This window comes from Eumetopias jubatus, unplaced genomic scaffold, assembly GCF_037043125.1.
Source record: "Eumetopias jubatus isolate StellerSeaLion01/CBP00866 unplaced genomic scaffold, mEumJub1_p1.0 scaffold_13, whole genome shotgun sequence".
Classification (NCBI taxonomy): domain Eukaryota; kingdom Metazoa; phylum Chordata; class Mammalia; order Carnivora; family Otariidae; genus Eumetopias; species Eumetopias jubatus.
Window position 1 is genome coordinate 51,041,105 of NW_028274819.1, and position 16,862 is coordinate 51,057,966.

At 48.2% G+C, this 16,862-nt stretch overlaps 1 protein-coding gene across 1 annotated transcript in view; it reads right to left on the reverse strand.

Moving 5' to 3' along the window:
* DNHD1 (dynein heavy chain domain 1) overlaps nucleotides 1–16,862 on the reverse strand; it is an 81,544-nt gene that overhangs the window by 22,389 nt on the left and 42,293 nt on the right. Inside the window, exons 15-24 of the mRNA XM_088017501.1 lie at nucleotides 11,774–11,901; nucleotides 11,483–11,675; nucleotides 10,995–11,089; nucleotides 10,314–10,521; nucleotides 8,790–8,915; nucleotides 8,374–8,471; nucleotides 5,386–8,272; nucleotides 4,999–5,176; nucleotides 4,633–4,825; nucleotides 4,103–4,391 (exon numbers count right to left, since the gene is read on the reverse strand). Of these exons, the coding sequence (XP_087873627.1) occupies nucleotides 4,103–4,391; nucleotides 4,633–4,825; nucleotides 4,999–5,176; nucleotides 5,386–8,272; nucleotides 8,374–8,471; nucleotides 8,790–8,915; nucleotides 10,314–10,521; nucleotides 10,995–11,089; nucleotides 11,483–11,675; nucleotides 11,774–11,901 (4,395 nt within the window). The remainder of the gene's footprint in view (nucleotides 1–4,102; nucleotides 4,392–4,632; nucleotides 4,826–4,998; nucleotides 5,177–5,385; nucleotides 8,273–8,373; nucleotides 8,472–8,789; nucleotides 8,916–10,313; nucleotides 10,522–10,994; nucleotides 11,090–11,482; nucleotides 11,676–11,773; nucleotides 11,902–16,862) is intronic.

A 16,862-nucleotide genomic window follows, 5' to 3' on the forward strand; every position in this document is an offset into this window, starting at 1 on the left:
CTGGGATCATGACCTGAGCCGAAGGCAGACACTTAAAAGACTGAGCCACCCAGGCGCCCCTATTTAGTGATTTTTCCAGGGTAATATTATGCCTCCCTAATGATTCAATACTTTTAAGTAATATCATGCCACTTCACACTTCATACCTGACCTTTCCCACTTCCTATTTCATATTGCACGAATGTAAGAACCTTACAATAGTATAATTTTTACTCCCTGCTCCCTACCCTATCCTTTTACTAGTGTCCCAATTTATTTTCTACCTCTGTCTACATTACCAACTCCATCTAGAAATGTTATTACTTAAATTTCACATATGAGTAAAATCATATGATATTGTTTTTCTCTGATGTATTTTGCTTAGCACAGTACATTCTAGCTCCATCCACATAATTGCAAATAACAGATGAACATATGGGGAGGGGGAAAGAAAGGGAAGCAAACCATAAGAGACTCTTCAAGATAAAGACCTGAGCATTGATGGAGGGAGGTGGGTGGGGGATGGGCTAGATGGGTGATGGGTATTGAGGAGGGCACTTGTGTTGCGCACTAGGTGTTGTATGTAAGTAATGGATCACTGAATTTTACTCCTGAAACCAATATTGCACTGTAAGTTAACTAACTGGAATTTAAATAAAAATTTGGAAAAAAATGTTATTACTTTATTTTTAAACTGTTGACTTTGTTTTAAGGAAATTAAGAGATGAAAAGGATAGTTATTTATATGCACCCACATATTTACCATTTCTGGTGCTCTTCATTCTTTTCTGTAGATCTGAGTTTCCATATGATACTATTTCCCTTCTACCTGAAGAACATCTTTTAGGCATTTTTTTTAAAGATTTTATTTATTTATTTGAGAGAATGAGAGAGAGAGATCACGAGAGGGAAAAGAGTCAGAGGGAGAAGCAGGCTCCTCGCTGAGCAGGGAGCCCGATGCGGAACTCGATCCCGGGACTCCAGGATCATGACCTGAGTGGAAGGAAGTCGCCCAACCAACTGAGCCACCCAGGCGCCCTAGGCATTTTTTTTTTTTTTTTTAAGAGAGAGAGAGAGCACGAGGGGCAGGGAGCCAGGGTAGGGGGGTGGGCATGCAGTTCAGAGGGAGAGAGAGAATCTTAAGCAGGTTCCCTGCCCAGCGTGGAGCCCATCGCAGGCCTTGATCTTACAAGAGCCTGAGATCATGACCTGAGCCGAAATCAAGAGTCGGCCGTTTAACTGACTGAGCCGCCCAGGTATCCCTTTTAGCATTTCTGTTTTTTTCCTAAAGATTTCATTTATTTATTTGACAGAGAGAGAAATAGAGCAGGAACACAAGCAGGGGGAGTGGGAGAGGGAGAAGCAGGCTTCCCGCTGAGCAGGGAGCCTGATGCGGGAATCGATCCCAGGACCCTGGGACCATGACCTGAGCCAAGGCAGACGCTTAACGACTGAGCCACCCAGGCACCCCCCTTTTAGCATTTCTTACAGAGCACTTCTAGTGACAGTAAATCTTCTCAGCTTTCATGCATCTGAAATACTTTTATTTCATCCTCATTTATGAAGGGTATCTTTATAGAGAATTCTAAGATGACAGGTTCCCCCATCGCCACCTTTTAGTCCTTTAAAGATGTTGTTCCACCATCCTCTGGATTCTGTCATTTCTGAGGGGAAGTTAACCATCACTCTTAACACTGTTCATCTGTACATAACATGTTTCATCTTTTCTCTGACCACTTTCAAGATTTTTCTTTCTTTGATTTTCAGCTGTTTGACTATGATGTGCCTAGGTATGGTTTTCTTTTTATTATTTTACTTGGGGATAACTGAGCTTTCTATATCTGAAAAGTCAATATTTTCCAAGAAATTTGGGGAAGTTCTGATCATTATTTCCTCACAGGTTTTTTTTTCTGCCCTATTCTCTCTCCTTTCCTTATGGAACTCCAGTTGTGTGTGTGTGTGTGTGTGTGTGTGTGTGTGTGTGTGTGTGTGTGTGTAGCTCTATTCATATTCAATATTTTTTTGTTCTTCAGGATTCACTGACTTTCTTTTGCTAGCTCCAATCTGCTATTAAGCCATACAGTGAATTTTTCATGTCGGTTACTGTATTTTCCACTTCTAAAATTTCTGTTTAGTTATTTTTAGAAGTTTCCATTTCTTTGCAGAGATTACCTATGTGTTCATTCGTTCAGGTCATATTTTCCTTTAAGTACCTGAGGACTTTTATAATAGCTATAATAGCTGCTATAAATATTTGCTAGATTCAACTTCTAGACCATTTCAAGGTCAGTTTTTATTGACTGTTTTTTCTAGATAGTGGGTCACAGTTTTTTGTTTTATTGTACATTTATTAATTTTTTATTTTATACTAGATGTTTAGTGGCTGTCACCCTGGGATATCTTTTATGCCGCCGGCTGTAATACACTTCACTCCACAACACTACTTGCAATGTTTTCAACCTTCCTGTTGAAATCTCTTCTCAGTTGCTATTCACAGATCTGAATTTACTCTTTCTATTCTCCACTGACAATACAAATTACTTGTGCAAATTCACTGAAAGGCCCAAATAATAGAGTTGTAGAAAATTACAGGTTTTGGTGCTACACAGACTTAAATTTTAATCTTGGTTCTGACACTTACTGGCTAGAGTATCTTGGGCAAGTTATAAAATCTTTCAGTTTCTTCATCTTTAAAATGATCATAACAAATCTTCATCTTTTTTTAAGATTTTATTTATTCATTTGAGAGAGAGATAGAGCACGAGCAAGGGGAAAGGCAGAGGGAGAGGGAAATGCAGACTCCCCGCCGACCAGGGAGCCCCATGGGGGCTCGATCCTAGGACCTAGAGATCAGGACCTGAGCCAAAAGCAGACGCTTAACCATCTGAGCCACCTAGGTACCCCAACAAATCTCCACCTTAATGGGCTCTTATAAACACTAAAGATGACCTAGATAAAACGTGCAGAACATAGCCCTCAATAAATTGTATACCACCTGATTCCAGTTTTCTACATCCCATAAAAGACTTCAATGTCTAACTGGACAATCCAGCTAATGCTTTAGTCCACTGACTTCCCTGACTCCATTTCTGCCCATTTCCATGGCCATATTCAAACCTGTCACCATCTAGAAGCACACCACTTTAGAAACTTTAAACTTCAATATTCCAAACTTTTACCACAAATCCTCCTTTCCTTTCTAATCTTTGCTTCTACTAACTCTTACTGAGCACTTGCTTCCTGTTGAGTCTATCAAAATGAGTAAGACAAATCTCTCTTCTCATGAAGCTCAGAGTGTAGTGGAAGGATCAACAAGTGAACATATAATCATAAAACCATGGTTGTCACAGACTTTTGTACAGAACATGAGGTGAGTATCTAACCTAGCCAGGAGACTCGGGTTTCCTGAAGAAGATATTGACTAAGATTATTTGTAAAGAACAAGGACTTAGCCAGATAAATAGAGTAGGGAAGGCAGAGAGGACAGCAATCCCAGAGGCTAGAGGAAGCTTGACTTATTGAATGCCTGTACATAGTTGAGTCCAGTTAGAGTGCAGAGTGTAAGAACCTGGAGAAGAAAGCCTCACCGCGAGGGGCCTTGCAAGAGCATTCCCAACGGTCCGGGTAATGACTGTCTGAACCAGGGAAGATGGAATGGAAATAAGGGGAAAGATTTGAGAGATATTTAGAATGCCAAATTGAGAGACACAGTGAATGGACTTTGGTAAGAAAGGGGGAGATGCCAACATGATTTCTAGCTTAAGTGACTGGATGGATGGTTGTACTAGTTACTTAGAGGACAGGAGCAGGTTTTAGCAGTAAGATGATGAGTTGAGTCTGAAGTGCCAATGGGACAACAAGGTAGAGATACACAGTAAGGAGTTGGATAAACAGGGCTTAGAAGAAAAGCCTGACCTAGGGATGAAGATTTAGCAGCAAACACAGAGAGGGTGGGATTGTTCGGGGAGCATATGTACAATGAGCAGATATGAGCAGATATGAAGAATGGGATGCTGAGATTTGGTCTGTAGGTGTCTAATTGGGAGTCAGTAAATATTATTAGGGATTTTACAGCCTTAAGAGATCACAATGACTCCTTCCTTCCCTACACCCAGCTCCTTACCAGAAGCGGCCAGGTGCAGATCCTCCAGCAGGAAAAGGAGGGAGCCTTTAGAATCCAGGTGCTGCCCAGGCCACGGGGCAGCTTGTGCTTGGCCCTGGACCCCTCGACACAGCAGCTGGCGAAGGTGGATGGGAGTGAAGGCAGGGTGGATGGGGCTGCACACATACGGATGCTGGGGCTCCACGAGCACCTCCACAAAGGTGGACTTCCCGGTTGCCGCCTCTCCAGCCAGCAGCACTGGGTGTCCCTCTGACAGAAGCAGGTCCACCACATACAAGAGCCGTTCAGTCTGTGGGACAGGAGCAGGGCTTTACTGGGGCAGCGCCAGTTTAGGAGAGTAATTTAGCTGAAAGCAAAGTCTAGGGGTCTCGGCTTAGAGCTGCACTCGCAGAACACTTCACATATTCCCCTGATTGTAAGAACGTATCAAAGAACGGGAGCAAGTGGGCCTTAGCTGGGCCGAGAACGTGGACTCCCCCAGGATATCTCCTTGAGCCCCAACCCCAGCTGCTGCCCCACTGTCCTCACACCTGAGGAGAAGGGTGGAAGTTGCCCAGAGTTCCCCTGATGCAGCTGCCCAGGTAATGGCCAGTGAAGGGGACCAGTGTCCCATTATCAGGGCATACATGTAGATCAAACACCAAGGCTGAAGGCGGTGGCTCAGGATAGTTGGAGAGGCAACTAATAGAACCCCTCAAGAAGGTATCAAAGAGGGGCCAGAGCCTGTTCAGATGGGTGTACGGGCAAAAGCGTCAGATGGTTACAACAGTACCATTTGTGACACACATTCCACCCCCAACCACCACCGACAGTGATGTCACCTGGGTTTTTAACTTCCATGCGCCAGTCCATCTCAGCCCTCTGCATCACCCCCCCAGCCCTGCCCCTGCAGATACCTGGAGGGAAGGTGGGCTCCAAAGCCCCAGATCAATGCAAAAAGAAAGCTGCTGACAGCCAGCAAATGTTCCTTGCACTGATTAGGTACATCATCACTGTCAACCTGGGACCGGTTCAGAGAGCTGCTTTTTGAGGACTTGAAGCTTTGGGCCACAGGATCGCTAAAGCTGAGGTCTTCTACAAAGGTCCCCATGGCCAGAATAGGAGCCCGGGTAGGAAAAAGTGGGGGGTGGGGTGGGGAGAGAGTAGAGATTGGCTGTCACGGTCCACTTTCGGTCCCTGGCCCAAGCCCACCGAAGAACCCATGCTCCAGGCACCAGCTCTCTGTCAGCTCTCCTCAAGGCCCCTCATCTCCAAACCATCCCTTCCCTTTCCCTTCCCTTCACCTGAGATATGTGCCTTCTGCCCCTCATCTATGCGCAGGTAGGGGTCCAGCAGACAGCGTAAGATACGGGCCAGGCTGGTGACTTCAGCCACACCTGGGCAAGCGGCCTGCTGCCCGTGTACGTGCAGCAGAGATCTGGCGCCCTGGCGGGTGAGGAACTGGAATGTCGCCGGCACCAGCACTTTGGCCAGGTGGTTGAGCTCGGTGACCGTGTGTTGCTGTAGGCGGTACTCGTGGGGCAGGGCTGCCATCAGGACACTAAGCATCCCCTGCCACGTCTGCTCCCCACCACACCAGACCAGGGCACACTGGCTCACCACTGTGGGGGACATGCCTGTTGCATCTCCCACCTCCATCAGGAGAAAAGTACCTGGGGGTCGTGCTATCTGCTGACCGTTGGGGAGGCTGAGCTGGGGGGCGTCTTTCAGGAGGCAGGTGATGGAGTCCAGCCAAGCCGCACTGGCGACTCCATCACATATTATCCAGTGCTGGGTCCCCACTGATTCCTGTGGTGGCCGCTTTGGGACCACACTCTTACCCGGACTGGCTGCACGCAGCAGCCTAGGGAAGACGCCGTGGTGCCAGCAGGGGCCCTCTAACCATCCCAGGAACTCCTGGGGGCTGAGGACATTGGGGTACAGGTGCGTGATCTCCACCGGCTGGCAGCCCTGGGTTGAGGCGTCCTCCCTGGCCGCCAGCCGATTCTGGATCTTAAATAAGCTGTGCCAACAAGTGGTCTTGCCACTGCCGGCAGGGCCCAGGAGCAAAACACCCAGAGCCCGGCCCAGAGCCTGGCTCAGCTGCTCCAGGGATCCCAAACTGTCAGGGCTGGGATGGATGCCCATCTGCTGCAGTTCCTCCACCAGCAGTGGCTTCCTCGGTGCGTGGGCCACAGGCTGTGCCAACACCTGCCTGGCATTAGGGAAGAGCCCACAGAGCAGCTCTTGGAGGTTGTGCAGGCGGATACCAGTGAGGATGCTGAACAGCGGTGAGCGTAGCAGGGCACGCAGTAGGGCAGCCTCTTCGGTCACAGCCAGGCTGTGGGGCTGCTGGGACTTGGGCTCCTCCTTGGTCTCATTTAAATCCTGTATCATGTCTTCCAGTACGTGCTGGAGCAGGGCCAAGCGGCAGGGCAGGGGCGCAGACACCAGCTCGAGCTCCAGGGCGAAGAATCTCGATAGGCAGGAAGCCATGCGGACGGCATCCCGCATCCCTGCACCCAGCAGCGTCAGCTCTGCCACTTGCTGCAGGTCAGGCAGCGTCAAGGCCACAGGCCGCAGCAGCAAGCGCAGGTTGGCAGGCACGGCAGGGCTCAGGGAGCGCAGCGTCAGGAGAGAGCCATAGCCAAGGCGCATGTATACGTGTTGTTTCTCAAAGAAGCCACTGCCGAGGAGCTGGGGTTGCGTGGGGTCCATGGTGCTGGTGCTGCGGGAGGCCTCCTGGTACAGCGGGGCGTAGAGGTGGTGCAGGTCGGCCAGGCGCCGGCCCAGGGCGGAGAGCAAGCCAGGGGGCAGGCGCTGGGCGGCTTCCAACAGCAACCAGGCACCGCCCTGCAAGGCTCCATGCAGGTAGTTGCTTAGGCTCTGGGCCTCTATCTGAGGCAGGCAAGGCATCGTCACCAGCTGGCGCCCCAGGGCCCGTGCCAGGCTCTTCACTGTGGCTGCCTTGCCTACTCCCTCCGGGCCCAGCAGAGTCCCACAGGCCACCTCCTCCAGGGCCAGCAGCAGTACCAGGGCTGGCCGCTCAGGCAGCAGGCTGGGCAGAGACCCCAGTCTGGGACCCAGGTACTCATAATTGTACAGGAAGGACCGGCCTAGCACATCTACCCAGCATGCAGCTGGCGACGGAGAAGTCGCAGCGGATGCAGTCGTCTTGAGACTCTGCAGGGGGCTTTGGGGGATGATGTGAGGTGAACCCAGGTGGTATTTGAGTTGGCGAGCCCAGTGGAAATCTGTCAGATCGCTGACCTGGTGCTCCTGCAGCAGCTGTGCTATATCCCGGTGAGTCACTGCCATGACCAGCAGGGCACTGAGCAGGCTGGTCTGGCGGACAGAAGCCAGGGGCTGCTTGCCCTGGGAGGCCCTCTGGGCCTGTATAAAATGCACCAGTGTCTCGAGCTTGCACACATGCACGGGAACCATGGCTGAGGTCCTCCCCCCAAGCAAAGCCTCCTCCACCTCCGCCCGCCACACCACCTCCTCAGCCACCAGCACACACTGCCATGGGAAGGCCTGGACTAGGTGGAGCCAGTGGTGTGCAAACAGCTGTGGGGGAAGCTGGTCTTTCTGGGGCAGCTGCTTGAAGGCCTCATCCAGCGATGGGCCCAGAGCAAGGCGGGAAGCCACACAGCCCTGCAACTTGTGCACCAGTGACAAACGCAAGCACTTCTCCAGGGAGGCCAGCCACTTGGGGAGATCTGGATGCAGGGGAACAGACCTCTGCAGCTTCACCTCCTCCCCGCCTGCCCCCAGCACTGCCAGGGCCTCCACCTGAGTCGATGTGTTGGGGCTTGCCTCCCGGTCATCCATGCGTTCGTCAGGTGGGCTGGACATGAATCTCACAGAGTGCACATGAGGAAAGCAGCGTCGTACCCACAGCTGGGCCTCACAGGACTCCAGTGGGGCAGCCAGCAGGGCCACCAGCTCACTATCGCTGAGGAAGAAGAGGCGGGGGAAATGAACACACACCCTATAGAGCACGCTCTTCAGAGCCATAGTGATGCCCTCCAGCTCCACGGAGGCTGCTTGCAGCAGCTGCTGCAGCTGCTGGCCTTGGAAATGAGGGCTCCGCTTGACACTGGGCACTATAAGTGACAGAACCAGGGGGTCATCTACAGAGATCTGCATCAGGGTCCGATACTGATCATCCATGGCCTTGAACCGGGAGTTCTGCGGTGAGAGAGGGGGTAAAAGTGAGGGCAGCTCTCCCTCCCCACCTGAGCCCCACAGCACGGTAGCCCTTGTCCACCTGCCTCACCCTTTTTTCCTACCAGGTCAGGACTAGGAAACTCGATCTTCATCTCGTGCAGAACTTTATTCAGAAAAATCCACTGCTGCTGGAAAGTCACCCACACCTCTAGCAGGGCACCTGTGTGAGCAGCCAGAGGAACACTGGATGGAGACTAGGGTTTTAGCTTCTATGAGGGGGTCCAGCTGGTCCTGACCTCTCAGGGTGCCCCACTCCAAAACACTCCGCAGGACCCAGGGATCTTGCTTGGAAGACAGCAAACTTTCGCTGTGAGTAAACTTTCACTTGGTCACCTCAGCCCAAGAAGTGGCTCTGAAGGGGGTCCTCACTCTGTCCTTCTGATCTTCCCCCCAACCCCAACCCCACCTCTTACCCCATCCCTCCAGGCCGTCCCACCTCAGGTCCCACCCATTCACCCAGCTAGAAGCTGGCACTCACTTAGGCTATGCATGACGGTTACCCACTCCAAAGCTACTTTGTTTAAGTCTCCTGACTTTTGGATGGCCAGGATCTTGAACAACACCTGAAGACTTTCCTGGATAGAATCCTGCAGGCTGCTGTAATCTAAGGAAGAGTGGGTTCCAGCTCAGCTGAGCTGGCAGTCAGATGGGGCAAGGGCAGGGATGACTATTACCCAAATTACACTGAAACACACAGTTCTCAAGCTATTCTCTAGAAGACCCAAACATGTCTTCTTCCACTAGGTGAAAAGTATGCTCACCTATAGTCAGAATGTGTCTGCAAGCCTGTTCATGTGGGTTATAATCTTAAGTACAGAATTTGATCTAATATTATGTTAACCACTGAAATATGGGTGGGGAAAGAGTTGCTGGTTCTACAGAAACTATAGAAAGCCTTCAGTAAAGATGAGTTGATAAAAACATGACATTAAATTAGGTATAGGCCAGTCAATTTTTAGAACTTGGGAAATTATAATAAAAATCTAGAAAAATTCTGGACTCCAGCAACTTCACAAGCGTCTTCATGTCACTGCCCAACTTTACAGAAATTGAAAGCGGAAACGGCGGACAATGCATTAATGCAGGAAAGGTGATGAGGAACTTCTATCAGTCAACGACAAATCAAAGTAAAGCTCTTGTCCTTTGGCTAAAAGGTTAGTAAATCAATGTATGTTTATATGTTTTAAGCTAAGTAAAAATCTTAAGCCATATATTCATCATATTTTATGATCTTCCTATTTAACTAACTTTGAGTTTGCCAGTTGGGTTTCAAGTGGGTTAGATAAGAGAATTTCTCTCCTACTGGCAATTCCCTAACTAAGCCATCTCAGGGCCTATACACATGCTGTTCCCTCTGCCTGACATGCTCTTCTCTCCCTGTAAGTTTGGCAAACTCCTACTCCTTCAGGGGTCAGCAGGAGGCCTTTGCCTATAAGAAGAGAAGATTCCTCTGACTCTCCCCCGTCCTTTGAAGCTGGTCCTCTTTCTGAGATTCTACTGCCCTCAGTTAGGTTCTCCACCATGCACTCATCTCTATTCTACTGTCCTCTCTCACTGGACTGGGAGCTCCTGAGGGACAGGACTTCTGTCTGTGAACCCCCACGTCTCCTGTGTTTGGCTCAGAGAAGGCAGGTAGCTTTGATGTAGGAACGACAAAAGAGGAAATGAGTGGGGCAAAAGATCAGACAGCAGGATGCAATCTAGAGGAAAGAGCACTGGAAAATGGAGAGACATGACTGTGAGGGATTTCTTAGTACACCCAGAAAGGGAAGGACCTTTGCTGAAGAGGCAGGCACTGGGCAGGAGGAGGGAGCTCCCAAGATTAAGACTTAATAGGAGCTACATGAAAGACACTGTCTCAGGACAGACTGATGTCTCCTCCTGTCCAGTAAGGATGGGGCCCTGGCTGGAGAAGCTGGATCCCACAGGGCTTGGTGGACATGGTGGACGAATGTGGCCCCTGGCAGCGGCCTATCACTGGGCTGCAAGGGCTGGGTCTCACCTGAAAGGATGAAGGTTCCGCTATCCTTGGCCACCACCTCCCACTGGGGGCTGCGGATCACTTGCTTCTTGGAGCGCTCCAAGGCTGGGGGCTCATAGGGCACATGCAGGATGAAGTTGATGAGGCGAAGCTGGCGTGCCTCCCAGACCCGATGCAGCCGCCGTAGGGTTTCTTGGGCATGGATTCGTTCGTTTTCACCCTGCCAGATCTGGAACAGCTGGGTCTCAGGGACCAGCACTGGGTGACGGCTCAGGGGATACCCTTGAAGCTGGGACCCGAGGGCCAGGGCTCAGGGGAGTGGAAGTGTCAGAGATCGAGAGTAGAACCATTTGGCTCAGACTGACCTAAAACTGCTGCCTTGAAACCCACTCTTTTGCAAGGTTTCAGCTGAGGACACTACCTTAATCAGTTCATGTTGGAACGGGGCAGGTGTTGAGGGACATCTGCTATCTTGTGTGCTCACAACTTTGGGAGTGGGGCATACTCTCGGAGTCTGAAACCACCCATCAGACCCCCACACCCTCCAGGCAGGACAGCAAACTCAACTTCCCACCTTCCCACCCACAAGCCAGTATCTACGACCCCCTGTTGTGAGGGGTTGCTGGGACTTAACTGGATCTATTGCAGCTTAGCAAATAGGTCCTGGGTTTGGACCAACTCCTTCTCTCTGGAGGGCCCCACCTGATTGATTCGATCTGCAAAATCCAGCAGCGGACAAGTGAGCAGCTGGCCCAGTGTTAGGAGTTCCATGTTGTGGAGACTGTCTAGCCCTAAGGCTGGAGGTAGAGGGGACAAGGAGCCACACCCAGTGTACGGCAGAGCCCGGCCCATATCCCAGAGCCCCAGATCTGCAGCCCTGAGCCCAGCCCAGCCCAGCCCCCAGAGAGCAGATCTGAAAGCACAACACAGACCAAGAACTCAGAACATAGGGTCCAGAGCACAGCACAGAGCCCACAGCTAAGACTCGAGCCTAAGTCTAGCCCAAGTCAGCAGAGAGGACCCACATGATGGTGCAGGAGGTTAGAAATGTTGGTCCCTGTGGGAGCAAGGCAGGGAGCAACCCAGGGAGGAAAGGTGTTGCCTGTAGGAGTAGCAGGGAACCGAGTTGTCACATCGTTCTAATCCCCATGCCCTTTCCTTCCCCTCCCCCGACTCTACCCGAAACACACCTCTGAGAAGGGCTTGGAAGCTCTGCAGCGGGAGGCTGCCCATCTTGGTCAGTAATGGCAGGTAGCTGCGAAACTCCTCCAGGATGCGCACGCAGCACTGCAGGACTGGGCTGTGCAGCCCCAGGCTTGTACTCATCCGGGCTGCCTCGGTCAGCCAGCCGTCTGTCTTCTCCTGCGCCATAGTCATGCTGAACTGGAGCGACAAAGGTTCATCGTCAGCTGGAGACCCTTCCCCCACGCCCGGCAGACTCTCCACACTCAGGCAGGAGCTCCGAGGGAGGGTGTCAGAACCTTGGCAAAAGCTATGCACTTCCATTCGCTGATGTTCTCAGAGATGACCCGGTACAGGTGCCAGATGCGCTGCTGCAGCACAATCGGACGGGTCCCGCAGACTGGCAAGGGCACAGGACTCTCGTCCCCTGTGGGATAGAGCAGGATGAGGCCTGGGCTTGGGGCGGGGAGCAGGGAGGGGCGTGGTGGGGAATGGTCAGTCAAGAGCCCGTAATGGCAGAAACAAAGGTCTGAAAGTGCCAGGGCTGGGGGAGCCAAAACTGTTCAGTACGATGTAGGTGGGGACCATCCAAGGGACAGTTTTTCCTGTTGCTCGGATGCACCAGGCATGCTCTCTCCTGCTGAGGGCTTCTGACTGGCGGTCATTCTTCCGGAACTCTCTCCCCTCAGAGAACCATATACCTCACTCCCTCACCAAATTCAGGTCCTTCTGCACAAGGCCCATGTAGCCTGAGCTGTTACAAACTGCTACCCTCTCTGCCGTCCCCGACACCTCTTACTTACCTGCTCTCTTCTTTTCCCTGGGCCACTTCTCACTTTCTAAAATACTCCATAATTTGGTTATATTTTATGTTTATAATTTGTTGTCTTTCTCTCCCAGCTACAATATTGGGCCTGTGAGGGCAGGAGGTCTGTGATTTGTCCACTGATATACTGCAAGCCCCATGCACAGTATAGGCACTCAACAAATATCTGTTAGACAGATGGACAAATCCACTGAGATGCATATGATAAAGATCGGGCCCATAGAGAAGGCCGTAAAATGTAAATGGGGATGCTTCCTATTTCGTGTACTTCTGGTCATCATTCCCTCCCTTCATCTCATAAGCTGCTGCATTAGTTCTTTTTTTTTTTTTTAAAGATTTTATTTTATTTATTTGCCAGAGAGAGACACAGCAAGAGAGGGAACACAAGTAGGGGGGAGTGGGAGAGGGAGAAGCAGGTTTCCCACTGAGCAGGGAGCCCTATGCAGGGCTGGATCCCAGGACCCTAGGATCATGACCTGAGCTGAAGGCAGAAGCTTAACGACTGAGCCACCCAGGCGCCCCCTGCTGCATTAGTTCTTGACCAATAATTTATATTCGGTTGCGAGATAGGTGGCAAAAGTAATTTGCAATTAATATTAATTATAGTACTGAGGGGGCACCTGGGTGGCTCAGTTGGTTGTCCAACTCTTGGTTTCAGCTCAGGTCATGATCTCATGGGTAGTGAGAGAGAGCCCCACATCAGCTCCATGCTCAGTGGGGAGTCTGCTTGAGGTTTCTCTCCCCCAGCCCCTCCCTGCTACGCATGCGTGTGTGCATGGTCCCTCTCTCAAATAAATAAATCTTTAAAAATAATAAATATTATTATAGTCCTGAGATTTGCAATTAAAAGCTATCAGACCAGATTTAAGGATATTGCAGTAAAATTGTCATTCTCATTCATTTGAATTCCAGTTTACTTTCTTGAGTGAGAGAAAAAGTGATAAAATAAAGCCCAGATGCTGGGAATTAGGCATCTTACATGTGTAAACATCATCCATCATGGAGAGCAGAATACTGAAAGGCTTAGAATCACTATCAGGCTATCAGAGCTCTCATCTGATCTCGCCCCCCCAAAAAATGATAGTGAATTTAAACTCTTCCAATCTTTCTTTGTCTGAACTCAAAAGATCTGGCTACAGACTCATATAATCTTTGGTAGCAGTTGTCTCAACATCAAATATTGGACAAATGAGGAACTTCCTCTCTAAGAAAGAACAGGCATTATATCTCCAGACACATGAGAAGAGAAAGACAAACTTGAGGATTAACAGCAAATATCCTCTGACAGACATTTGCTGTGGTATCTACTCAGTTAATTCCACTGCATTTTAAAACTTTATTTGGAAGTGATTTCACGTTTTTGGTTTTTTTTTTTTAAGAGAGAGCACACACGCAGGCGGAGATGGGGAGGGGGAGTGGGAGAGGGAGAGAATCATAAGCAAACTCCACACTGAGTGCAGAGGCCGATGAGGGGGTCAATCTCAATAACCCAGAGATCACGACCCAAGCCAAAATCAAGAGTTGGACCCTTAACCAACTGAGCTACTCAGGCGCCCTGTGATTTCAAATCTTTTAAAATTGCAAGCAAAAGCGGTAACAAGAATATCTATATACCATTTCTTGAGATTCACTTTTTGTTAACATTTTATGTGTTTTCTTTATCAGTTGTTTTTCCACGCTCTGTGTGCGTATGGGCATATGTAGACACAAGCACATAATTCTTTTCTGAACTATTGAAGGGCAAATTACCTATTTCATGGCCTTATTATCCCCAAACTCAAATGTGTATCTCCTAAGAACAGGGATATTCTCTTTTATAACTATAGTACAGTGATCAACTTCATATATTACATTGATAGAATTCTTTAATCTACTGTCTGTGTTCCAGTGTTGTCAGTTGACCTAATAATGTCCTATATAGCATTTTTCCCCCTCAAGTACAGCATCCAGCCCAGGATCAAGTACCACATTTACTTGTCATGTCCCTTTAACTTCTTTTAATCTAGAACATTCCTCACAGCCTTTATTCTAACAGACATTTTTGAAGTATCCTGACCCCTTCTCCCATTTTTTGTTAACAGAAAGTTCATGTTGTGTTTGTATGACTTTCATGACTGAAGTTATTCATTTTCAGCTGGACTACTGAATAGGTATTGTGTCCTCTGGGTACCATGTCTGGAGGTACATGATGTCCATCTGTCCCTCATTGGTGATGTTAATCTTTGATCACCTGGTCAAAATGTTGCCCAATTTCTCTACTAAATAATTGCTAAGGTGTTTTTTTTCCCTCCCTTGCAATTAATAAGTAATCTCTGTAGGAGAATCTCTAAGACTGTGCAAATGTTCTACTCCTCATCAAATTTGCCCCCAGATTTGACATCCACTAATGATCCTTACCTGATCCAATATTTATTAGAATGTTTGCAAAATGATGATTTTTCCCTCCAGATTTTCTCCAGTTGACTCTTGGCATTCTACTATAAGTGCAAGTCCTCATTTCTCCCTCACTGATTTATTTATCTATTTATTATTAGTGTGGATAATCAATTCCTATTTTTCCAATAGTTTACTTTGTACTTTGGTGCTCAGATTGTCCCAGTTTTGGCCAGTGGCATCCCTTCTGTGTCCTTGTGACATGCTGCCATCACTTATTAAAGGAATTTATTACTCTCTTACTTTCTGGGTTAAAAAAATATTCTAGGCTCATCTTGTACCTACTCTGTGATAGCCCTGGAATCATCCACTCTCTGAGGAGCCCTGGTAGGGAATGATCTTAGCAACCAAGAAATACTCAGGTTTATATACACATATACTTGCATACGTATATATGTGCACATAAGCATGCATACACATACAATATGTGTGCGCATTTTAAAATGCAATGGAAATTACAGAGAGTGGAAGTTTATAAGACAAGCTCATGGTATTTCTCCAGGATTCAGTATGAAGGAATGACTCATGAGGAAGATAAAAGAAATGGAGAAGGGGTCCAGAAAATCCAAAATATAAGTATGAATTCTGAAAGGAGACCAGAGCAAATATAAGAGCCATTATCAAATAACTGACAAACAGATTACCTATCCAGGAAAAAAAATTAGATTGGTATCAAATTTGCCCACAATGCCAACTATCAGAAGGCAGTGATGCAATAGCCTAAGTTTGGGGAAAAAATTTTGTGGATTCAGAATTCAGTATTTAGCCAAGCTGTGATGTAAGGACATTATAAAGTCATTCTAGGTATAAAGAGCTTAGAAATTTCAACATCTCTAACTCCCTTCTTAGAAAAAATAAATACTCAAAGTACTCAAAGAAGTATTATAGCCATTTAAGGAAAGAATGAAAATAATGAAAAGATGTAGTATTTCTAAAAATGGTAGTGTGACAACACGGATGGACCTAGAGGGTATTATGCTAAGTGAAATAAGTCAGACAAAGACAAATTCCATACAATTTCACTTATATATGGAATCTAAAAAAAAAAAAAAAAAAAAGAATAAACAAAAAGCAGAAACAGACCCCTAAATACAGAGAACGCAGATTTGCCAGGGGGGGGGTGGGGATTGGGCACAATGGGTGAAGGGGAGGGGGACATAGCTCTCGTTATGGAATGAAGAAGTCACTGGGATGAAACAGACAGCATAGGGGTATAGTCAACAGTACTGTAATAGAATTATATGGGGACAGATGGTAGCTACACTTGTGGTCCACACAGTAGAATATATGGAATCATTTGTCGAATCACTATGTATACATCTGAAACTACTGTAACATTCGTTGTCGACTATACTTCAATTTAAATAAAATGGTAGTGGGTAGCTCAGTCGTTAAGTGTCGCCTTTGGCTCAGGTCATGATCCCAGGGTCCTGGGATTGAGCCCCGCATCGAGCCCCACATCAGGCTCCCTGCTCCGCGGGAAGTCTGCTTCTCCCTCCCCCACTCCTCCTGCTTGTGTTCCCTTTCTCGCTGTGTCTCTGTCAAATAAATAAAGTCTTAAAAAAGAAATGGTAGTGGGTAAACAAAACCAGTAAACCTTAGATGTCAAAATAGTTGTTAACGTGGTTATAAAACCAAGCAAATGTCAAAAGTATTGAGTAAAATATAAGATATGTAATGAACAATAAAGAATAGTATTAATAATCTAGCTCTAAGATCCTGGATTCTTTTAACAAACACTGGGAGTCTGGTGAAGAGCCAGGGATGGAAGAAGGAGCTAAAAGCAGTGCTGTGGGGTTTCTTTGGCCTAGCATCACAGGGCATGGGTCCCCACTCTCTTTTCCACAAACATCCCCAATCCCTAGAGGAAAGTTCAAACTCTGTGGTCTATGTTAGTTAGAGTATGGGACAAGGGTCTCTCCATACTTGGCCAAAGAAAAAGTTCTTGGTTGAGGAAGATCCAGGGTGTCCTCCACCTTACATCTGGCCCAATGGCCCTGGGACTGGGGATGCCCACAGGCAGAATTGGTAATAGTTGGTAGTTGGCCAAGAGGCAACTCAGAAGCAATGTGACCTTCCAGGGGATAAAAGTAACCAATAGAAGTGACTGCACCTGAGAAAAGAAACTT